General features: G+C 37.5%; 2 protein-coding genes across 3 annotated transcripts; one reads left to right on the top strand and one right to left on the bottom strand.

The window, feature by feature from the left end:
* Nucleotides 1-2,879: 2,879 nt before the first annotated feature.
* Nucleotides 2,880-9,280, bottom strand: LOC148637604 (uncharacterized). Its single transcript, XM_088623423.1, has 14 exons — nucleotides 9,183-9,280; nucleotides 8,519-8,577; nucleotides 8,063-8,347; nucleotides 7,860-7,958; nucleotides 7,470-7,617; nucleotides 7,073-7,374; nucleotides 6,762-6,969; nucleotides 6,529-6,660; nucleotides 6,287-6,417; nucleotides 5,992-6,198; nucleotides 5,847-5,903; nucleotides 5,552-5,757; nucleotides 4,607-5,456; nucleotides 2,880-4,496 (listed from the first exon to the last, which is right to left on the bottom strand). Exons 2-13 carry the CDS (start codon nucleotides 8,551-8,553, stop codon nucleotides 4,831-4,833), a joined length of 2,436 nt encoding a protein of 811 aa, XP_088479549.1. The 5' UTR covers nucleotides 8,554-8,577; nucleotides 9,183-9,280; the 3' UTR covers nucleotides 2,880-4,496; nucleotides 4,607-4,830.
* A 1,281-nt stretch (nucleotides 9,281-10,561) lies between these two features.
* On the top strand, nucleotides 10,562-18,402 carry LOC148637603 (uncharacterized). 2 transcript variants are annotated; one of them, XR_015931283.1, is made up of 15 exons: nucleotides 10,562-11,133; nucleotides 11,740-11,798; nucleotides 11,970-12,254; nucleotides 12,358-12,474; nucleotides 12,574-12,724; nucleotides 12,855-13,156; nucleotides 13,231-13,438; nucleotides 14,009-14,140; nucleotides 14,412-14,551; nucleotides 15,092-15,298; nucleotides 15,381-15,437; nucleotides 15,525-15,742; nucleotides 15,834-16,478; nucleotides 16,788-17,365; nucleotides 17,888-18,402. XR_015931283.1 is itself a non-coding variant. In XM_088623424.1 (14 exons), exons 2-13 carry the CDS (start codon nucleotides 11,764-11,766, stop codon nucleotides 16,457-16,459), a joined length of 2,478 nt encoding a protein of 825 aa, XP_088479550.1. In that variant the 5' UTR covers nucleotides 10,562-11,133; nucleotides 11,740-11,763; the 3' UTR covers nucleotides 16,460-16,482; nucleotides 16,788-17,330. The 2 variants fall into 2 exon arrangements, 1 of the variants encoding a protein (XP_088479550.1); XM_088623424.1 differs by lacking the exon at nucleotides 17,888-18,402 and having other exon boundaries at nucleotides 15,834-16,482; nucleotides 16,788-17,330.
* Nucleotides 18,403-24,590: the final 6,188 nt, after the last annotated feature.

Raw genomic sequence — 24,590 nt, 5'->3', positions numbered from 1 at the left:
TATCTCCAAAACGGTGCAAACTACAAGCTTAAAACCCAATGCATATGAAAGCAGAGATCCAGAGCTTTCATTTAATGTCAAATAGCCCCGGTTTTAAACGCAGCATCATGTCTGCCATCAAATAAAAGTGTGTTTAACATTTTGGAAAATTGACCAAACAGATGACATATTTTCGTTAATTTCTCCAAAACGGTGCAAACTACAAGCTTAAAACCCAATGCATATGAAAGCAGAGATCCAGAGCTTTCATTTAATGTCCATTAACCCCTGTTTTAAACGCAGCATCATGTTTGCCATCATAAGAATATGAGTCCATTATTATGGAATTTTGACCAAACGGATGATATATTTTCGTTAATATCTCCAAAACGCTTCAAACTACATGCTTAAAACCCAATGCATATGAAAGCAGAGATCCAGAGCTTTCATTTAATGTCCAATAGTCCCGGTTTTAAACGCAGCATCATGTCTGCCATCAAATGAAAGTGTGTTTAACATTTTGGAAAATTGACCAAACGGATGACATATTTTCGTTAATTTCTCCAAAACGGTGCAAACTACAAGCTTAAAACCCAATGCATATGAAAGCAGAGATCCAGAGCTTTCATTTAATGTCCATTAACCCCTGTTTTAAACGCAGCATCATGTTTGCCATCATAAGAATATGAGTCCATTATTATGGTATATTGACCAAACGGATGATATATTTTCGTTAATATCTCCAAAACGCTGCAAACTACATGCTTAAAACCCAATGCATATGAAAGCAGAGACCCAGAGCTTTCATTTAATGTCCATTAAGCCCGGTTTTAAACGCAGCATCATGTCTGCCATCATTAAGAATATGAGTCCAATATATTAGAATATTGACCAAACGGATGAAATATTTTCGTTAAGTTCTCCAAAACGGTGCAAACTACAAGCTTAAAACTAAATGCACGTGAAAGCAGAGACCCAGAGCTTTCATTTAATGTCCATTAACCCTGGTTTTAAACGCAGCATCATGTTTGCCATCATAAGAATAAGAGTCCAATTTTTTGGAATATTGACCAAACGGATGACATATTTTCGTTACTTTCTCCAAAACGGTGCAAACTACAAGTTTAAAACCCAATGCATATGAAAGTAGAGACCCAGAGCTTTCATTTAATGTCCATTAACCCCGGTTTTAAACGCAGTTTAATGTCTGCCATCAAATGAAAGTGTGTTTAATATTTAGGAATAATGATCTAAAAGGATGACATATTATCATTAAATTCTCCAAAACGGTGCAAACCACAAGTTTAAAACCCAATGCATGTGAAAGCAGAGTCCCAGAGCTTTCATTTAATGTCGTTTAACCCTGGTTTTAAACGCAGCATCATGTCTGCCATCAAATGAAAGTGTGTTTAACATTTTGGAAAATTGATCAAACGATTGACATATTTTCGTTAATTTCTCCAAAACGGTACAAACTACAAGCTTAAAACCCAATGCATATGAAAGCAGAGACCCAGAGCTTTCATTTAATGTCCATTAACCCCTGTTTTAAACGCAGTATCATGTCTGCCATCAAATGAAAGTGTGTTTAATATTTAGGAATAATTATCTAAACGGATTACATATTATCATTAAATTCTCCAAAACGGTGCAAACCACAAGTTTAAAACCCAGTGCATGTGAAAGCAGAGTCCCAGAGCTTTCATTTAATGTCATTTAACCCTGGTTTTAAACGCAGCATCATGTCTGCCATCAAATGAAAGTGTGCTTAATATTTAGGAATAATGATCAAAACGGAGGACATATTTTCATTAACATCTCCAAAACGGTGCATACTAGAAGCTTAAAACCAAATGCATGTGAAAGCAGATACCCAGAGCTTTCATTTAATGTCCATTAACCCCGGTTTTAAACGCTTCTCATAATTTTAATATAATTTGTTTATAAAGCATAAGCAATCATTTTTTACATTAATATATGTGAACATAACATTTTAGCATCATACTAAGTCATAAATTATATTTAGTCCCTAATGTTGAAGTCCCTAATGTTGAAAGAAATGATCATTTGTTTAACATGCACGGGTCTGTCTCAAAGGATGCAGTGCTCCTGAAGGGTCTCATACCCTACATATCCCTCACATGTGGCACCTCAGAATGACTTCTAACCTTACCTGTTCTGTATTCAGTCCCTACTGCTCAATGCATGGTGTACATACCGCATACATGTGTCTTGAGAATGAGGAATGGGCCCCTGAGACAGTCATTTGCCTGTTTCACAAATGATCGTATTTTACTAGAGATTCTGTTTGGGATTCAGATGTGCATTCGGACAGCAATCCCTTTCAAGAAATGATACATTCTGGATGAGGTCAAAGGTGCTGGATTCTGTGTCTCTAGCCTCAACACAGTGATATATATATATATATGCGCAGTGGTTTGTTGGTACATGCCCAGGGCAATAATCAGAATGAGGATTTATTTCCACACGGGCTACAGTTAGTGTTGTGAAATACTTCAACACTCTGGATCGCAGATTTAGACCCCCTGCACTTACTTCTTAAAAAACAACAAATGAAGATATGTAGCAATCACATTGTAGCAGGGGTGACATTGACTTAGTGCTTCTACTACTGGACATGGGGTAAATGATCATATTCACCCCCGGTCGCTTCACTAAACGCTCTTCACTAAACTTACCAAATTCTCAGAGTAGAGTTATCTGTGAATTCCTTTGACCTGCTGTGGTCTGCGCAATCGGTAAGAATCACAGAAGAATGAGGGGCCAATTTTAATGTATTGCAATCTTATAGTTTGTTTCATACATTTTTTAGTTATGAGATCAAAAATTAAAAAAAATGTTTTAATCCCAAAACAAGAAGCAGTCATTGTTCATGATGGTCACAATTAGAAGTTGTATTGAAATTATATAGATCATCAAAAAGTTTGAAAAAGCTAATTGCACAATAATGTTTATTATTTTTTGATAAATTGTGGCAATGAAATATGACAGCATTCACAACTAGTATAATTAAATTCAATTGATTTTTATATAACATCTTTCATAACAAGGTTGACCTGAGGCACTTAACATAGCTGGGTGATGATACATGATGTGAAAGAGTAAAAGCCAGAAGATAACTGAGGAGAGGAACCAAAAACTCCTTAGTTAGGAGGAAAAAAAAAACCTCTAGGGGTCCAAGATCAACTGGCTGCCCAACCCCTCTGGGTATGCTAACATTATACAATTAGAAAAATAGTTTGGAGGTTTTTCTGTATTATTGATTTCTTCTTCCAAAGGTGTTAGGCAGGTGAAAAGTTGTGATTTCGTCCTGAGCCACAGCACTGTCGTCGTGGTCATCACACCTCTTCATGTACATCCTTGCATCTTTTCTGGTAGTGAATGGCAGGTGACAGCTACAAAAAATAGCATATGCATAATCATTATGATTGTGTTGAAAACAAAATTAAAAAATAAAAGCCTAAGCAACTCTGTGCATTAATATTTCTAATATTCACAATTGTGAATCATTTAAAAATCGAATCCAGTAGAATTAGGCTGTGAAACTGATCACATGCCATAAGCCCTATTCAAATTCCTGACTGAATTTCCAGGATGGAGACAATTTTATTTTGTTTAAGAAACTGATCTCTGTCGGGAATAGAAAATTCCAGTTCAGTGATAGAAACTAGCCATGTTAGCAGATTATTGCTTTACAGTTTAAAAAGTAATTAATTAATGTGGTCACAAATAATATCTTGGCTTTTAGACCACAATATGCTTTTAACAGTTTACTGAAAAAATGTTTCCTGCAGTTTAGCTCCAAAATGAAAATGAAATGGTTTCATTTTGTGTATGTCAAGGGTGTCCACTGTATAGAAATTCAATTTTAAAACATTACTGAAATGACAAAGCACTGGAAATACAGGTCTATCTAACCTCTAACTCATTAACAATGTTCATTGCTGTTGTCCTTAAACTTTTCAGAAATTGTATTTAAGAAAATAAAGCCATTGTTCCCTAGACTCATCTTTTGTGTTCTGTTCGCTGTGAATCAGAAAGGTGCTGTTCTTGAAGTCCAGTCAGTCTCTGTTATCTTTCTTCCCAAGAGGAATTCCATCTAATTCCATCAAACTTCTTTCTCTTCTGCTCGCCTAAGGATGAACTGAAATGAAGCAATTAGTATTTCAGTGGCAGAAAATAGGCTGTCATATACACCTCTCCAGTGCTTTTGATGCACAAATGGTGTCCTGCCGAAACATTCTTCTGTTTGGTAATGTTGGGCAGTTTCAAATGAAGCTTATCGATATGATTATCAAAAATCTATTTTGTAGATAATGAAAGAAAATAATAATAGAATCAGAGTAAGAATTATTATCAAGACTTATCTTTCTGTTCTCTTTCAATAAGAACGGTGTCATTAATGAAGTCCAGTCGGTCTCATTCCTTCTCTCTTCCCAAGAGGCTGCCCATCTAATGCTGCTGAAAACTCCATTGTCCATTCTGGGAATGCTGTGCTGTTCAGATAGTGTCAACAAATTTCAAAAATGGTTGTTACAACATAATATGTTGTAACAATGATTTCAAAAAGAAACTACAGAAGCCTTACAAATTAAAAATATCTCACCGTGCCAATGTGTCTTCAGGCTTCCCACGTACAAAAAGGCCCAAGGACTCCAGCAGTCTTAGAACCACTGCCCTGTTTACCTCACCAGACACGATCTCTATTCTGTTGTTATCCACGATGACCGTTCTTCAGGTGATTTATCATGTCCTTCCTCGCCTGTTGTGAGGTCATCCTGATCTCCTCTGCCGTGGAGAGGCAGAGGAGATAAAAGCTTTATTTTATGATCATTCGTCCAACCACTCCAGAGATTGTCCTTCTCCATTAAACGACTTCCTGGAGACACCATAATCATATAGGAGCTCTTCTCCCACTGCAATCTCTCTTTTTGCCAAGAACAGAATTGTTATGTCAGTCTTTTCGTCAATTACAAAAGATTCTTTAATTGGTCTGAGGTTGGCTTTTTTGTTTGAATGATTAATGCGCCTTCCAATTGTGTCCATATCCGGGTGACAGGTGCAGTGTTCTTCACGCGAATCAATGCACATTTTTTGTTTAGGTCCATCAAAAAAGAATAGATATCCCATGTCTCCTTCTGCCATCTGTGCCATTAGGGCTTCTCCAGCTGTCTTTGTGATAACCTTGCCATGGTAATCACATACCACCTCTCCCTTCTGGAAACGCCTGGAAGTTACAACCTTCTTCCCTTTCACAGGATCGTCAACGATGTGCAGGCCTCTCCAGGTTTGGAGTTTTACCAGATTTTCAATGTCCTTGCCATTTGGTTGGACTTCTACATGCGGCCTCCAGTTCTGAAGTACCTCGGACACAGCTGGTGTATTGGTTGACCATCCCATTTTTTCTATATAATGGGTCACTTGGCTTTCTGTTGGTAAACGTCTATTGTATTGATCTGTAGTGAGAAATCAGAAATCCACCCAAAGAATATATCCAGTAATAGACTCTTGAAATATTACTCTTTAAAAAGGGAAGAAATCCTGTTCTTACCGAATATGTTCTGTTGCCTCCTTTTCCTCTGCTCAGCTCTCCATCTATTGTAACAGTGGCGATCGTGAATGCCGGTCACTCTCAGGCGCTCTTTCTTTCTGGGAGGCTGCCCATCTAATGTCACGGGAAACATCTGTATCAGCTTCTGGAAGGCTGCAGCACCATCCATCTTTGGGCATCTATATGCAGCAGCTGCCACAGTGGACCTATTTGTAAAAAGAAAACTTAAATATCTCAGATCTAAGATAGAGTGGCTAAAAGGTAACTGAAAGAGGGATATTAAATTAAAACTTACCGTATAGCAGCTGTACGTTCTTGTCCATAGCCTGAAGATTGCTCTCCTGATCCTGAACTGAAGTTTAACAAAAATATGAGAAATTTATGTTTATCTTAAATATTGACTTTCAAATACTGAATTTTGATATCACTGTGACACTTACAGAGATCCTGCTTCTACAATGCCATGAATTAGTTCGCTGGCTGAGCACATGTCCTCATCTGTCAGCCTTCTGGCTAGGTTTTCAACAGTTCCATTTGAAACACCTAAATAATCATTCAGGATAGTTTTCTGATCAATAGGTAGCTTCTTTATTTCCATTTCAAATGCCCTTCTTGCAACATAGCAAGTAATCAGTGGTAGGTGGTACCTGCAAAACAAACATATAAAATAGTTGTTTTCAAGCCCCAGAAAAGTGAAAGGAAAATACATCAAAATAATTATATAATTCAATTTACTTCTCATGCAGTCTTCGCAGATCATAGGTAGGATTGTGAACTGGTTCTCCTCCCGCATACACAAAAAAATGTTCTATTTCCATCCTGCAGTTTGCATCACAGCGTAAGTTAATGAAGTAGCAGTGAAACATCTGAGAAAATAAAAAAAATAAAAATGCAGTTTAAATGCAGTATTCTTCACATACCATTGAATGCTAAAGACAGTTTTTAGCAATGAAATCTCAATAAAACCTCCAACTCACCTTTTCCTCTTCTTCATTTAGTGCAAAGGAAGCTAGTCGCTGAGTTGCAGCCATGCGCTCTTTGACAGAGATTATTACCCTGTTTTGGCCACTTTTATTCACAACAATTTTTCGCTGTATCCAATCCAGGACCTGAATTCAGAAGATTTTTTTAATACAAATATTAATTAAATACAATTTCTCGAAAAGAACATCTATAATCAAAATTCTCGGTTGTATGAAGGGATGCTTACTGTCATATTCTTTACCACCCCTGGGCGCTGAAGGTGCTTCAGCTGGAGAATGGCCTGCAGGTAAAGCATCACAACAATCCGCTCACTTGTGGTGATGTCTGCAGAGGTGTGCGTCTTGCTCAGTATCCGCTGCACATCTTTCTTTGCAACACTCAACACCTTCAAGCAATCGCTTAGTTTAGGTGGAGGACTCTGCAGCTGTGTTAGTCTGGGGGAGAGAGAGCAATACTATCAGCCTCCAAAAGGCAACATTTATGTGTTTGAATAGAAAAGCAAGTACAAGTTGAACCAACATTTAATAAGTAAAGTACCTCTTTCTGGTTATTTCCTGTCTGACACTCTTGTTGTTTCTCTTTTTTATGTCCTTTAGATTGCTCTGGAAGTCTATTAAACCCTTAGCTAGACTGCGATCCTCCACTTGCAGGTTAGTGTTTTTTCGGATGAAGAGCAGGAATCTGTTGATATTAATGATATAACCTGCAATGGTCTGGTGAGACAGCCCAGTCATCTTCAACTGGGAAACAAATGTCTGCATTTTGGAAATGTCCTTCAGAAAACTTAAGGAAACTTCCGATGGATCCGTAAAAAACAGGAACCTGGAGACATTTTCAACCTGAAAAACACATATAGAGGAAGTCATTATTTTTATGACCAACATCCGTGGTATGTGAAGTTTAAGCCGAGTAAAACCATGTAGCAAATACCTACCTCCTTGGAGCAGTTTACCATTCCCAGGCCCTGGATAAGGTATTGTTTAAATCCAGCCAGGAGAGGAGAATCAAGAGAGTGTTTTCTGTAAAGTCCAGCCAGGGCAACTCTTTTTCGGAGAGCTTTTAGATTACCTTTAACTGACACCCTGTAGATATAAGACACATGGACGATAACATGTATTATAAGTGTTTCCGTTTTCTTAGTTGGCTTCTGGGAGAAAATGGCTTTAGATGTGGCCCTGTGTGAATATGTATATCTACCAATTCACTGACATCCCAAATAAGGCTACATTTTTTCTTGCCTCTGTGAAACAAAATCTAATTTTATACATACAACGTGCAAATAAAAAATAAAGCACAAGAAACCCTATTGAGCAGAGAGTCTTACTGTTCCCCATCTTCCCCTTCCTCCTCCGCTTCTGCTTCAGTTTCTGGAGCAGCCTCTGGCATCTCTTCCTCCTGGACAGTGGCCTCTTGCTCAGGGCCGCTGGAATGCAGGTAGATTCTTTTCAACATGCTTTTACATAATATGTTGTAACAATGATTTAAAAAAAAAAACTACAGAAGCCTTACAAATTAAAAATATCTCACCTTGCCAATGTGTCTTCAGGCTTCCCACGTACAAAAAGGCCCAAGGACTCCAGCAGTCTTACAACCACTGCCCTGTTTGCCTCACCAGACACGATCTCTATTCTGTTGTAATCCACGATGACCCCGTTCTTCAGGAGATTTATCATGTCCTCCCTCGCCTGTTGAGAGGCCATCCTGATCTCTTCTGCCGTGGCGTGCTTCATACACGCCCTCTTCAAGTGAGCAGGAAGCTGATCAAAAGTATTCAGGCACATCTTGCACACCAGGGGAATCCTCGCGGGTTTCCTTTGAAAATAAATAATACCATCTGTGTATAGAAACAAGCTAAGACTGATTTCTTAAATTATCCTTAATTTTCTCTCTCATAGTTTGAGCATAATGATTTTATTGCATTTATATAAGAATTGCTCATTGCTCCAAAATAAATAATGGTTTCATAAAAAAGTGAACACTTACTTGGTCTCAGTCACAGACTTTCCAATAGAAGCCATTGTGGAGTTCAGCAACTGCAGGTCCTAGAAGTGGGGAAGGAATTGTAAAAGAGAAATTGACTTACAATACAGAAAGAATGGCTGAGGGTCACTGAAATATATATATATACAAATTCCAAAGACTGAGTCCATACAGGAACAACTACCTTTCATATTCAGTATAAGATGGAGAGATGAATTGGCCCTGAAAATCCACTGCAATGAGAAACTGCTCCTGCCATTGTATATGAACAAACATACATTCTCATCTATATTCATTTGCAGTTACACTATTGCAATTAATCTGTATCCATTCTGCATTCATATCTACTAGAAAGAGCTCTCAATTAATTAAATGCCCCATTGAACTGGCCCTGATTATACAATGCAAGGAGAAGTCTTCTAAGCCAATACTTGCAACCAGAAAGAGGCTGTATTTCAATTATACAATATACAAAACAATACCATTTAACACAAAGATATATTCCACACCTCAGCATGCACATGATGAGATTCTTGATATTAGATTAGTAGAAACAATATCAATGCACTGAGAGACGCTTAAGAATAAAGATGCATCTGCCTGACTGCATATTAGTTTTAAAAGGTTATCAGCAAATGCATTTAAAAGTAAAAATGTAAAGTCTTACCTCTTGATCGTAGTGGTGATTCAATATCCAGGACCTTAGTCAAGTCTCAGAGTTACTGTACCTCCTGTCTCGATTGCAGGTGAAAGTGAAAGGTATATTGCACTCAGCAGAAATATACCCCGAGCAAAGACTCCACCCCTCCCAGGAAACAGCACTTCCCTTTGGCAAAGCAGTGGGTGGAGGAAGCCTTTGTTACCATTATCAAACACTGAAATCGTTATAATTTAATTTTAAAAACATGGCTAAGCATAGTTTCAAGCATTAACATCCAAAGCACCTGTCTTAGGTGGGGCCAGTAGTTAGCCAAGCCATCTGAAAGATTTAGCATTTCCAAAGATGTATTTTGTAAGCCAGGTTCAATCATTACCATCCAAAGTATCGGTCTTCCCTTGGGGCAAGAGAGTTTCCTGTCTAGGAAACAGGACACATAGGAAACCCAAAGACAGACATATTTGTAAATGCTAATTCTTTTAATGCTGTTTTCTGGGAGGGGTTGAGTCTTTGCTCGGGGTAACTTAAAATACTAGAAAAGTCATGTTCTATGGTACAAGATAAATACAAAACTTTAGCTTTTATTTTAATTAGATAATTTAATTCAGTCCCATTTGCCTGTTTCACAACTGATCGGATTTTACTAGAGATTCTGTTTGGGATTCAGATGTGCATTCGGACAGCAATCCCTTTCAAGAAATGATACATCTCCATGCATGTGATAATCTTCCTTATATCATATAGTGCGTCTTTTGGACACTTTGTGGGCTTGAAATACAAAGAAAGTCATGTTCTATGGTCAAGACAAATACATAACTTTAGCTTTTATTTTAATTAGATAATTTAATTCAGTCCCATTTGCCTGTTTCACAAATGATCGGATTTTACTAGAGATTCTGTTTGGGATTCAGATGTGCATTCGGACAGCAATCCCTTTCAAGAAATGATACATCTCCATGCATGTGATAATCTTCCTTATATCATGTAGTGCGTCTTTTGGACCCTTTGTGGGCTTGAAATACAAAGAAAGTCATGTTCTATGGTACAAGATAAATACAAAGCTTTAGCTTTTATTTTAATTAGATAATTTAATTCAGTCCCATTTGCCTGTTTCACAAATGATCAGATTTTACTAGAGATTCTGTTTGGGATTCAGATGTGCATTCGGACAGCAATCCCTTTCAAGAAATGATACTTTCTGGGTGAGGTCAAAGGTGCTTTAACACTGTATTTAGGATGTGTTTGCAGTTATTCTGTGTCTCTAGGTTCAACACAGTGATATATATATATATATGCTCACTGATTTTTTTGGTACATGCCCAGGCCAGTAAGCAGTCTGAGGATTTATTTCCATACGGCATAGACCAGTAAATCAGTGAAGTAGTGCAACACACTGGATCATTATATTAGTAGAATTCGGCCCGGGCCTCCTGGTCCCCCGCCGGGGCCTGGCTCATTTATTAATCGTTAATCGTTATAATTTAATTTTAAAAACATGGCTAAGCATGGGTTTAAAGTATATTCAACAGTGCAGGTGCATTCAAAAAAACAGAGTTTCCCAAGCCCTCGGAAAGAATTAGCATTTTCAAAGATGTTTAGTTTCAAGCATTAACATCCAAAGCACCTGTCTTAGGTAGGGCCAGTAGTTAGCCAAGCCATCTGAAAGATTTAGCATTTCCAAAGATGTATTTTGTAAGCCAGGTTCAATCATTACCATCCAAAGTATCGGTCTTCCCTTGGGGTTTAGGAAACAGGACACACAGGAAACCCAAAGATAGACATCTTTGTAAATGATAATTTTTTAATGCTGTTTTCTGGGAGGGGTTAAGTCTTTGCTCGGGGTAACTTTCTGCTGAGTGCAATATACCTTTCACTTTTCACCTGCAATCGAGACAGGAGGTACAGTAACTCTGAGACTTGACTAAGGTCCTGGATATTGAATCACCACTACGATCAAGAGGTAAGACTTTACATTTTTACTTTTAAATGCATTTGCTGATAACCTTTTAAAACTAATATGCAGTCAGGCAGATGCATCTTTATTCTTAAGCGTCTCTCAGTGCATTGATATTGTTTCTACTAATCTAATATCAAGAATCTCATCATGTGCATGCTGAGGTGTGGAATATATCTTTGTGTTAAATGGTATTGCTTTGTATATTGTATAATTGAAATACAGCCTCTTTCTGGTTGCAAGTATTGGCTTAGAAGACTTCTCCTTGCATTGTATAATCAGGGCCAGTTCAATGGGGCATTTAATTAATTGAGAGCTCTTTCTAGTAGATATGAATGCAGAATGGATACAGATTAATTGCAATAGTGTAACTGCAAATGAATATAGATGAGAATGTATGTTTGTTCATATACAATGGCAGGAGCAGTTTCTCATTGCAGTGGATTTTCAGGGCCAATTCATCTCTCCATCTTATACTGAATATGAAAGGTAGTTGTTCCTATATGGACTCAGTCTTTGGAATTTGTAAATATATATATTTCAGTGATCCCTGAGCCATTCTTTTTGTATTGTAAGTCAATTTCTCTTTTAAAATTCCTTCCCCACTTCTAGGACCTGCAGTTGCTGAACTCCACAATGGCTCCTATTGGAAAGTCTGTGACTGAGACCAAGTAAGTGTTCACTTTTTTATGAAACCATTATTTATTTTGGAGCAATGAGCAATTCTTATATAAATGCAATAAAATCATTATGCCCAAACTATGAGAGAGAACATTAAGGATAATTTAAGAAATCAGTCTTAGTTTGTTTCTATACACAGATGGTATTATTTATTTTCAAAGGAAACCCACGAGGATTCCCCTGGTGTGCAAGATGTGCCTGAATACTTTTGATCAGCTTCCTGCTCACTTGAAGAGGGCGTGTATGAAGCACGCCACGGCAGAAGAGATCAGGATGGCCTCTCAACAGGCGAGGAAGGACATGATAAATCTCCTGAAGAACGGGGTCATCGTGGATTACAACAGAATAGAGATCGTGTCTGGTGAGGCAAACAGGGCAGTGGTTGTAAGACTGCTGGAGTCCTTGGGCCTTTTTGTACGTGGGAAGCCTAAAGACACATTGGCACGGTGAGATATTTTTAATTTGTAAGGCTTCTATAGTTTCTTTTTGAAATCATTGTTACAACATATTATGTAAAAGCATGTTGAAAAGAATCTACCTGCATTCCAGCGGCCCTGAGCAAGAGGCCGCTGTCCATGAGGAAGAGATGCCAGAGGCTGCTCCAGAAACTGAAGCAGAAGCGGAGGAGGAAGGGGAAGATGTGAGCTCTGAAGAACTCTATCAGCAGTAAGACTTTTTATTTTTCAGATGTATCTATTTGTTACTAAAATTCGAATTTGTCTTATAGGTATAAAATGTTTAAACCGTTGTTTTATATCCTTACAGGCCCCGAGTAGTTAAAAAGTATCAGCAGGCTCTCCGGAAGAGAGTGGCCCAAGCTGGACTCTATAGAAAGCACTCCCTGGATGCTCCTCTCCTGATTGGATTCAAACAGTACCTTACCAAGGATCTGGGAGTGGCAAATTATTCTCAGGAGGTATTTATTTTTTAATGGCATTTAAAATTAAGCAGTGGTATCTTCATTGTACATGTTTTTATTCCTTAGCTTAAAATTCACCCATGTGAAATGATGTCAGCCATAAACATCATGACTCTATATTTTTCAGGTAGATAATGTTTCCAGATTCCTGTTTTTTATGGATCAGACAGCACCTTCCTTAAATTTTGTAAAGGACATCAGGAAAACACGTGATTTTTTTAACGAAATGAAGACAATTGGACTTTCTCACCAAACAATTGCAAATTACATCAAGAACATTAATCGTTTTCTGCGCTACATCCTGAATGCCACCAATGTTAGAGTGATGGATCCCACCCTGGCTAACTTCATCATCAACTTCCAGAGTATTCTAAAGGATGTTCAGAGGAAAAACAGCAAGGATGTCACACAAGAAATTACCAGAAAGAGGTACTTTTCATTTTAAACTTTTTTTACAAAGTTTTACAAAGATGATGTTGATAACATTACTCTTTCTCCCACAGATACAGACAGTTGCAGCAACCTGAACCAAATACCACAGAATGTTGGAAGGTGTTAAGGGTTGCAAAGAAAGATGTGTTGCACGTACTGGGCAAGACATACAGCTCTGAAGAAATCACTGGAGCAGAGCAGCTTCTTGTGATGTATTACCTGCAGGCCGTTCTCCAGCTGAAGCACCTGCAGCGGCCGGGGGTGGTTAAGAATATGACAGTACGTATCCCTTCATACAACATAAAAAGTAAATGTTATACACACACATATATATGGGATTCTTACAGTGTAACAAAACAGTTCTTTCCAGACCCTATGCGGTGACACCATCCAGAATTGTGAGGAAACACTGGGGAAAAAATCATGCAGGAATACAGGGATGAAAACAGGGGGGCATGTCCATGCAGTGCTGGTGATCCGGGGAAGTGTGGCCGAGGCAAACAATCCAAAGAATAAGTCCAAGGAAGAATCCCAAAAAAAAGCAAAGGTCCATGGCCATGTAATCTATCCAAAAACCAGGCATTAAAAACAGGTGCCGGGTCGGGACCGGCAGGGGGAACAGGAGCAGGAAGCTAAAAACACAACGGAGCCAGGCACAATGTGGAGATCAGGTACAGAGCCTCGAGTGAAGTGAGCGCCTGGCTTTTAAAGTTGAAGTGAAACAGGGTAGGAACAAGGAACAGATGCGAGGAATGAGGCAAATGAGGAAGGGCTTGAGCGCCCTTAAGAGTAGGGGTTTGCGATTGTGATACAGGTTGGCATATTTATTTTATTTTCTTGCTATTACAGGTTGAGGAATGGATGCAAAGAAAGAGTGTTGTTTCACCAAGTGGACAAAAAATGGTCATAATTGGTGTGAAAGAGCACAAAACTGCATCACAGCAATTGGCGTCCTTTGCATTGAATGAAGAAGAGGAACATGTAAGTTGATGGCTACACTGAAATACCCCTTAAGGGTTGTGGTAGAACTGGAACCTTCCTGTCAAGCGGTGGGTGCAAAGCAGAGTAACACACATAATGTGACACCAGTCCATCACAAGACACACAGACTTAAACCACAGGCAATTTTCATAGAAGCCAATTAAAATACATGTTAATATAGAAAAAAAGACCTCTCCCTGTATAGCTACCATCATTTGCAATATCTAAGAATATTTGGAATGTACCATAATTGCATTTTGTTTTCCATCAGATGTTTCATGTGTACTTCACACAACTGCGCTCTAATGCCAAGGACAGCAGCTGTGGACAGGAGGAAGAGAAGTTTTTCATTTCATCTAATGGAGATCCTATTTACAATCCTTCCAACGACTTGAGAAGACTGCATAAGAAGTAAGCAGAATAATATTATAATAATAATAATAATAATAATAATAATAATAATAATAATAATAATAATATAAATTAAATATATACATATTTAATATAAACTGATGGGAAAAAAGCAACACCTCCACACTCTGCCCCCAGCCTGCAGCATGCCAATGGCTCCCTTCCTCTTTTCTGGTGACATTCGAGGCATTATGGAATGCACAGACAACTGACTAGGTGTGGCCTTTTCCTTGCTGTGACCTAAGCTTTGAATTAAGTCTTTTTAAAAGGTGACCTGTTTCTGACAATGTTTCACCTGGACCTCATTGTAGTGCACCTAATGAGCTTTTGCGTGATTGCCAAGTTGCAATGCCTCACTGTACTAGCTGTATTGCTGGTCAGACAAATTGACAACTTTTTGTGAAAGTACATAAGCTATAACTATAGTAACTAAAGTATAGTATTATTATTCCGGAAAATGTTGTATTTCTTTTGTCCATCAGCATCTTTTTTTTTGGTGAGTTGGAAATGATCACATATGCTTGCTTGTTTATTTTGTAGGTACTGCTTGCCATTCATTACTAGCCAGGTTGCCAGGAGGGCATTTGAGACGGCCGCAATAAATGTAACAGATGCACAGAAGAGCATTGTTGCGGATTATTTAGCCCATTCCAATTCTACGGCAGAGAAACATTATAGAATGCTGACACATGCCAACATCTGCTCAGCAATCGAAGTGATTGAAGGCTTTGCAGAAGAAGGATCGCAGTAAGTGTCACTGTGATCTCAAAATGAGTAAACAAAATCATTATCTCCCAAAAACTACAATTGCTTATTTTTTTAACTTCAGGTCAAGCTCAGGGGAGCAAACATCAGACTCTGAACAACAATGCACACCAATTGTGGAGTAAGTTGGAATCTAATATCCCATTTTCATTCATTTTTTCATTGTGTTACAAAGACCTGTGATATTTTATTTAAATATTTACAACAGATCAAGGTCAAGATCAACTATGGCAGCTGCAGGATTTACTTCTACGAAGTTGAATGATTCTACAGCCTTCCAACAACTGATACAGGTGTTTCCGGTGACATTAGATGGACAGCTTCCCAAAAAGAAGAAGCGTGTTAGCCTGACTGGAAGTCATGACCGTCACTGTTATGACAGGTGGAGAACAGAGCAGAGGAAGATGAGACAGCAGAATATTATTGGTAAATGTACAAGTCAATTATTTTCACCAACAAACACTTAATGTAAGTTTAGAATATATTCTGAGAATGTATATTGTCGTTTTCTTTTCAGACCATTACCCTAGACACTTACCAACAGAAAGACAGGTAACCTGCTATATTCAAAAGATGGGATGGTCAGCCAATGCATCAACAGCATCTGATGTTCTTGAGAAGTGGAAGCCAAACTTGGAACTGCCACCAAATGATAATAAAATTAAAAAGTTGGTAAAGCGTCAAAGCTGGAAAGGCCTGCACATCGTTGTCGATCCTGTGAAAGGGAAGAAGGTCTTGACTTCCAGACGTTTCCAGAAGGGAGAGGTTGTGTGTGATTTTCATGGTGAGGTCATCACAAAGACAGCTGCAGAAGCCCTAATGGAACAGATGCCAGAAGGAGGAATGAAATATTTATTCTTTTTTGATGGACCTGTACAAAAAATGTGCATTGATGCTCGTGGTGAACACTGCACCTGTCATCCAGATAAGGAGACGATCGGAAGGCAGATACATTTCTCTAAGAAAAAGGACAACATCAGACCTGTATTAGAGACATTCATAATCAACGAACAGCCCATCCTGACAATTCTGTTTTTGGCAAAGAGGGATATTGCTGAAAGAGAAGAGCTCCTCTTTGATTTCAGTGTTTCAAGAAAATCATTTCAAGGAGAAGAACAGCCTCTGGAGTGGTTGGATCACTAAGCATTTAAAACAATACGTAGTAGGTATATGAAAGTACATGTTTTGCAGATATTTATTTTCTTGTAGCTTGAAATTATGGTTAGAATTCTGTTTATTTTATTGTCTAGAATATGGCATTTCTCATTCTCATCTGCAAGTATAGCAAGTATATTGGGGGGGGGGGGGGGGGTATGAGATGCCCAACAAATGATTTTCAGAAGAGCATAGAGCCAAATTAAATACCCCAGTCATTTGTTACTGCTTAAAAATGCCACATGCTTTAAACAAAACAAAAAAAAGATTTAAAGATGTGAACCATTTTTGAAATTTGTTGACACTATCTGAACAGCACAGCATTCCCAGAATGGACAATGGAGTTTTCAGCAGCATTAGATGGGCAGCCTCTTGGGAAGAGAGAAGGAATGAGACCGACTGGACTTCATTAATGACACCGTTCTTATTGAAAGAGAACAGAAAGATAAGTCTTGATAATAATTCTTACTCTGATTCTATTATTATTTTCTTTCATTATCTACAAAATAGATTTTTGATAATCATATCAATAAGCTTCATTTGAAACTGCCCAACATTACCAAACAGAAGAATGTTTCGGCAGGACACCATTTGTGCATCAAAAGCACTGGAGAGGTGTATATGACAGCCTATTTTCTGCCACTGAAATACTAATTGCTTCATTTCAGTTCATCCTTAGGCGAGCAGAAGAGAAAGAAGTTTGATGGAATTAGATGGAATTCCTCTTGGGAAGAAAGATAACAGAGACTGACTGGACTTCAAGAACAGCACCTTTCTGATTCACAGCGAACAGAACACAAAAGATGAGTCTAGGGAACAATGGCTTTATTTTCTTAAATACAATTTCTGAAAAGTTTAAGGACAACAGCAATGAACATTGTTAATGAGTTAGAGGTTAGATAGACCTGTATTTCCAGTGCTTTGTCATTTCAGTAATGTTTTAAAATTGAATTTCTATACAGTGGACACCCTTGACATACACAAAATGAAACCATTTCATTTTCATTTTGGAGATAAACTCCAGGAAACATTTTTTCAGTAAACTGTTAAAAGCATATTGTGGTCTGAAAGCCAAGATATTATTTGTGACCACATTAATTAATTACTTTTTAAACTGTAAAGCAATAATCTGCTAACATGGCTAGTTTCTATCACTGAACTGGGATTTCTATTTCCGACAGAGATCAGTTTCTTAAACAAAATAAAATTGTCTCCATCCTGGAAATTCAGTCAGGAATTTGAATAGGGCTTATGGCATTTGATCAGTTTCACAGCCTGATTCTACTGGATTCGATTTTTAAATAATTCACAATTGTGAATATTAGAAATATTAATGCACAGAGTTGCTTAGGCTTTTATTTTTTAATTTTGTTTTCAACACAATCATAATGATTATGCATATGCTATTTTTTGTAGCTGTCACCTGCCATTCACTACCAGAAAAGATGCAAGGATGTACATGAAGAGGTGTGATGACCACGACGACAGTGCTGTGGCTCAGGACGAAATCACAAATTTTCACCTGCCTAACACCTTTGGAAGAAGAAATCAATAATACAGAAAAACCTCCAAACTATTTTTCTAATTGTATAATGTTAGCATACCCAGAGGGGTTGGGAAGCCAGTTGATCTTGGACCCCTAGAGGTTTTTTTTTCCTCCTAACTAAGGAGTTTTTGGTTCCTCTCCTCAGTTATCTTCTGGCTTTTACTCTTTCACATCATGTATCATCACCCAGCTATGTTAAGTGCCTCAGGTCAACCTTGTTATGAAAGATGTTATATAAAAATCAATTGAATTTAATTATACTAGTTGTGAATGCTGTCATATTTCATTGCCACAATTTATCAAAAAATAATAAACATTATTGTGCAATTAGCTTTTTCAAACTTTTTGATGATCTATATAATTTCAATACAACTTCTAATTGTGACCATCATGAACAATGACTGCTTCTTGTTTTGGGATTAAAACATTTTTTTTTTAATTTTTGATCTCATAACTAAAAAATGTATGAAACAAACTATAAGATTGCAATACATTAAAATTGGCCCCTCATTCTTCTGTGATTCTTACCGATTGCGCAGACCACAGCAGGTCAAAGGAATTCACAGATAACTCTACTCTGAGAATTTGGAAAATTAAGTGAAGAGCGTTTAGTGAAGCGACCGGGGGTGAATATGATCATTTACCCCAGTAGAAGCTACTGGGGCCGGTAGTTTGCAAAGACTCCACCCCTCCCAGGAAACAGCACTTCCCTTTGGCAAAGCAGTGGGTGGAGGAAGCCTTTGTTACCATTATCAAACACTGAAATCGTTATAATTTAATTTAAAAAACATGGCTAAGCATGGGTTTAAAGTATATTCAACAGTGCAGGTGCATTCAAAGAAATAGAGTTTCCCAAGCCCTCGGAAAGAATTAGCATTTTCAAAGATGTTGAGTTTCAAGCATTAACATCCAAAGCACCTGTCTTAGGTAGGGCCAGTAGTTAGCCAAGCCATCTGAAAGATTTAGCATTTCCAAAGATGTATTTTGTAAGCCAGGTTCAATCATTACCATCCAAAGTATCGGTCTTCCCTTGGGGTTTAGGAAACAGGACACACAGGAAACCCAAAGATAGACATCTTTGTAAATGATAATTCTTTTAATGCTGTTTTCTGGGAGGGGTTGAGTCTTTGCTCGGGGTAACTTAAAATACTAGAAAAGTCATGTTCTATGGTACAAGATAAATACAAAACTTTAGCTTTTATTTTAATTAGATAATTTAATTCAGTCCCATTTGCCTGTTTCACAACTGATCGGATTTTACTAGAGATTCTGTTTGGGATTCAGATGTGCATTCGGACAGCAATCCCTTTCAAGAAATGATACATCTCCATGCATGTGATAATCTTCCTTATATCATATAGTGCGTCTTTTGGACACTTTGTGGGCTTGAAATACAAAGAAAGTCATGTTCTATGGTCAAGACAAATACATAACTTTAGCTTTTATTTTAATTAGATAATTTAATTCAGTCCCATTTGCCTGTTTCACAAATGATCGGATTTTACTAGAGATTCTGTTTGGGATTCAGATGTGCATTCGGACAGCAATCCCTTTCAAGAAATGATACATCTCCATGCATGTGATAATCTTCCTTATATCATGTAGTGCGTCTTTTGGACCCTTTGTGGGCTTGAAATACAAAGAAAGTAATGTTCTATGGTACAAGATAAATACAAAACTTTAGCTTTTATTTTAATTAGATAATTTAATTCAGTCCCATTTGCCTGTTTCACAAATGATCAGATTTTACTAGAGATTCTGTTTGGGATTCAGATGTGCATTCGGACAGCAATCCCTTTCAAGAAATGATACTTTCTGGGTGAGGTCAAAGGTGCTTTAACACTGTATTTAGGATGTGTTTGCAGTTATTCTGTGTCTCTAGGTTCAACACAGTGATATATATATATATATGCTCACTGATTTTTTGGTACATGCCCAGGCCAGTAAGCAGTCTGAGGATTTATTTCCATACGGCATAGACCAGTAAATCAGTGAAGTAGTGCAACACACTGGATCATTATATTAGTAGAATTCGGCCCGGGCCTCCTGGTCCCCCGCCGGGGCCTGGCTCATTTATTAATTAGTTTCAAGCATTAACATCCAAAGCACCTGTCTTAGGTAGGGCCAGTAGTTAGCCAAGCCATCTGAAAGATTTAGCATTTCCAAAGATGTATTTTGTAAGCCAGGTTCAATCATTACCATCCAAAGTATCGGTCTTCCCTTGGGGTTTAGGAAACAGGACACACAGGAAACCCAAAGATAGACATCTTTGTAAATGATATTTTTTTAATGCTGTTTTCTGGGAGGGGTTAAGTCTTTGCTCGGGGTAACTTTCTGCTGAGTGCAATATACCTTTCACTTTTCACCTGCAATCGAGACAGGAGGTACAGTAACTCTGAGACTTGACTAAGGTCCTGGATATTGAATCACCACTACGATCAAGAGGTAAGACTTTACATTTTTACTTTTAAATGCATTTGCTGATAACCTTTTAAAACTGATATGCAGTCAGGCAGATGCATCTTTATTCTTAAGCGTCTCTCAGTGCATTGATACTGTTTTTACTAATCTAATATCAAGAATCTCATCATGTGCATGCTGAGGTGTGGAATATATCTTTGTGTTAAATGGTATTGTTTGGTATATTGTATAATTGAAATACAGCCTCTTTCTGGTTACAAGTATTGGCTTAGAAGACTTCTCCTTGCATTGTATAATCAGGGCCAGTTCAATGGGGCATTTAATTAATTGAGAGCTCTTTCTAGTAGATATGAATGCAGAATTGATACAGATTAATTGCAATAGTGTAACTGCAAATGAATATAGATGAGAATGTATGTTTGCTCATATACAATGGCAGGAGCAGTTTCTCATTGCAGTGGATTTTCAGGGCCAATTCATCTCTCCATCTTATACTGAATATGAAAGGTAGTTGTTCCTATATGGACTCAGTCTTTGGAATTTGTATATATATATATTTCAGTGATCCCTCAGCCATTCTTTCCGTATTGTAAGTCAATTTCTCTTTTAAAATGGTACAAGATAAATACAAAACGTTAACTTTTATTTTAATTAGATAATTTAATTCAGTCCCATTTGCCTCTTTCACAAATGATCGGATTTTACTAGAGATTCTGTTTGGGATTCAGATGTGCATTCGGACAGCAATCCCTTTCAAGAAATGATTCATCTCCATGCATGTGATAATCTTCCTTATATCATGTAGTCCATCTTTTGGACACTTTGTGGGCTTGAAATACAAAGAAAGTAATGTTCTATGGTACAAGATAAATACAAAACTTTAGCTTTTATTTTAATTAGATAATTTAATTCAGTCCCATTTGCCTGTTTCACAAATGATCGGATTTTACTAGAGATTCTGTTTGGGATTCAGATGTGCATTCGGACAGCAATCCCTTTCAAGAAATGATACTTTCGGGATGAGTTCAAGGGTGCTTTAACACTGTATTTAGGATGTGTTAGCAGTTATTCTGTGTCTCTAGGTTCAACACAGTGATATATATATATATGTGCTCACTGATTTTTTTTTGGTACATGCCCAGGCCAGTAAGCAGTCTAAGGATTTATTTCCAGACGGCTTTACATTATACACAATTTGAGTTCATTTTAAAAAGTAAAAGGTTATGAAAGGAATGCAATTTCATAAGAAAGATAATACCGATATGCATGTGATAATCTTCCTTATATCATGTAGTGATAATCTGGATAAGGTCAAATGTGCTTGAACACTGTATTTAGGATGTGTTTGCAGTTATTCTGTGTCTCTAGGTTCAACACAGTGATATATATATATATGCTCACTGATTTATTGGTACATACCCAGGCCAGTAAGCAGTCTGAGGATTTATTTCCAGACGGCATAGACCAGTAAATCAGTGAAGTAGTGCAACACACTGGATCATTATATTAGTAGAATTCGGCCCGGGCCTCCTGGTCCCCCGCCGGGGCCTGGCTCATTTATTAATCGTTAATCGTTATAATTTAATTTTAAAAACATGGCTAAGCATGGGTTTAAAGTATATTCAACAGTGCAGGTGCATTCAAAGAAAAAGAGTTTCCCAAGCCCTCGGAAAGAATTAGCATTTTCAAAGATGTTGAGTTTCAAGCATTAACATCCAAAGCACCTGTCTTAGGTAGGGCCAGTAGTTAGCCAAGCCATCTGAAAGATTTAGCATTTCCAAAGATGTATTTTGTAAGCCAGGTTCAATCATTACCATCCAAAGTATCGGTCTTCCCTTGGGGTTTAGGAAACAGGACACACAGGAAACCCAAAGATAGACATCTTTGTAAATGATAATTCTTTTAATGCTGTTTTCTGGTAGGGGTTGAGTCTTTGCTCGGGGTAACTTAAAATACTAGAGAAGTCATGTTCTATGGTACAAGATAAATACAAAACTTTAGCTTTTATTTTAATTAGATAATTTAATTCAGTCCCATTTGCCTGTTTCACAACTGATCGGATTTTACTAGAGATTCTGTTTGGGATTCAGATGTGCATTCGGACAGCAATCCCTTTCAAGAAATGATACATCTCCATGCATGTGATAATCTTCCTTATATCATATAGTGCGTCTTTTGGACACTTTGTGGGCTTGAAATACAAAGAAAGTCATGTTCTATGGTCAAGACAAATACATAACTTTAGCTTTTATTTTAATTAGATAATTTAATTCAGTCCCATTTGCCTGTTTCACAAATGATCGGATTTTACTAGAGATTCTGTTTGGGATTCAGATGTGCATTCGGACAGCAATCCCTTTCAAGAAATGATACATCTCCATGCATGTGATAATCTTCCTTATATCATGTAGTGCGTCTTTTGGACCCTTTGTGGGCTTGAAATACAAAGAAAGTAATGTTCTATGGTACAAGATAAATACAAAACTTTAGCTTTTATTTTAATTAGATAATTTAATTCAGTCCCATTTGCCTGTTTCACAAATGATCAGATTTTACTAGAGATTCTGTTTGGGATTCAGATGTGCATTCGGACAGCAATCCCTTTCAAGAAATGATACTTTCTGGGTGAGGTCAAAGGTGCTTTAACACTGTATTTAGGATGTGTTTGCAGTTATTCTGTGTCTCTAGGTTCAACACAGTGATATATATATATATGCTCACTGATTTTTTGGTACATGCCCAGGCCAGTAAGCAGTCTGAGGATTTATTTCCATACGGCATAGACCAGTAAATCAGTGAAGTAGTGCAACACACTGGATCATTATATTAGTAGAATTCGGCCCGGGCCTCCTGGTCCCCCGCCGGGGCCTGGCTCATTTATTAATTAGTTTCAAGCATTAACATCCAAAGCACCTGTCTTAGGTAGGGCCAGTAGTTAGCCAAGCCATCTGAAAGATTTAGCATTTCCAAAGATGTATTTTGTAAGCCAGGTTCAATCATTACCATCCAAAGTATCGGTCTTCCCTTGGGGTTTAGGAAACAGGACACACAGGAAACCCAAAGATAGACATCTTTGTAAATGATATTTTTTTAATGCTGTTTTCTGGGAGGGGTTAAGTCTTTGCTCGGGGTAACTTTCTGCTGAGTGCAATATACCTTTCACTTTTCACCTGCAATCGAGACAGGAGGTACAGTAACTCTGAGACTTGACTAAGGTCCTGGATATTGAATCACCACTACGATCAAGAGGTAAGACTTTACATTTTTACTTTTAAATGCATTTGCTGATAACCTTTTAAAACTGATATGCAGTCAGGCAGATGCATCTTTATTCTTAAGCGTCTCTCAGTGCATTGATACTGTTTTTACTAATCTAATATCAAGAATCTCATCATGTGCATGCTGAGGTGTGGAATATATCTTTGTGTTAAATGGTATTGTTTGGTATATTGTATAATTGAAATACAGCCTCTTTCTGGTTACAAGTATTGGCTTAGAAGACTTCTCCTTGCATTGTATAATCAGGGCCAGTTCAATGGGGCATTTAATTAATTGAGAGCTCTTTCTAGTAGATATGAATGCAGAATTGATACAGATTAATTGCAATAGTGTAACTGCAAATGAATATAGATGAGAATGTATGTTTGCTCATATACAATGGCAGGAGCAGTTTCTCATTGCAGTGGATTTTCAGGGCCAATTCATCTCTCCATCTTATACTGAATATGAAAGGTAGTTGTTCCTATATGGACTCAGTCTTTGGAATTTGTATATATATATATTTCAGTGATCCCTCAGCCATTCTTTCCGTATTGTAAGTCAATTTCTCTTTTAAAATGGTACAAGATAAATACAAAACGTTAACTTTTATTTTAATTAGATAATTTAATTCAGTCCCATTTGCCTCTTTCACAAATGATCGGATTTTACTAGAGATTCTGTTTGGGATTCAGATGTGCATTCGGACAGCAATCCCTTTCAAGAAATGATTCATCTCCATGCATGTGATAATCTTCCTTATATCATGTAGTCCATCTTTTGGACACTTTGTGGGCTTGAAATACAAAGAAAGTAATGTTCTATGGTACAAGATAAATACAAAACTTTAGCTTTTATTTTAATTAGATAATTTAATTCAGTCCCATTTGCCTG

This window comes from Lepisosteus platostomus, unplaced genomic scaffold, assembly GCF_059453375.1.
Source record: "Lepisosteus platostomus isolate fLepPlt1 unplaced genomic scaffold, fLepPlt1.hap1 Scaffold_114_H1, whole genome shotgun sequence".
NCBI classification, from domain to species: domain Eukaryota; kingdom Metazoa; phylum Chordata; class Actinopteri; order Semionotiformes; family Lepisosteidae; genus Lepisosteus; species Lepisosteus platostomus.
Note: the sequence above shows the minus strand (reverse complement) of the source record. Positions and strands in the feature narration are given on the sequence as shown.

Coding starts and splice junctions, on each gene's coding strand:
- LOC148637604 (XM_088623423.1), bottom strand. CDS start 8,553: ATGGCTTCTATTGGAAAGTCTGTGACTGAGACCAA. Junction 7,375..7,469: donor TGGTAAACTGCTCCAAGGAG/GTAGGTATTTGC, acceptor TGTGTTTTTCAG/GTTGAAAATGTCTCCAGGTT. Junction 6,970..7,072: donor CAGGAAATAACCAGAAAGAG/GTACTTTACTTA, acceptor TCTCTCCCCCAG/ACTAACACAGCTGCAGAGTC.
- LOC148637603 (XM_088623424.1), top strand. CDS start 11,764: ATGGCTCCTATTGGAAAGTCTGTGACTGAGACCAA. Junction 12,475..12,573: donor TCTGAAGAACTCTATCAGCA/GTAAGACTTTTT, acceptor ATATCCTTACAG/GCCCCGAGTAGTTAAAAAGT. Junction 12,725..12,854: donor TGGCAAATTATTCTCAGGAG/GTATTTATTTTT, acceptor TATATTTTTCAG/GTAGATAATGTTTCCAGATT.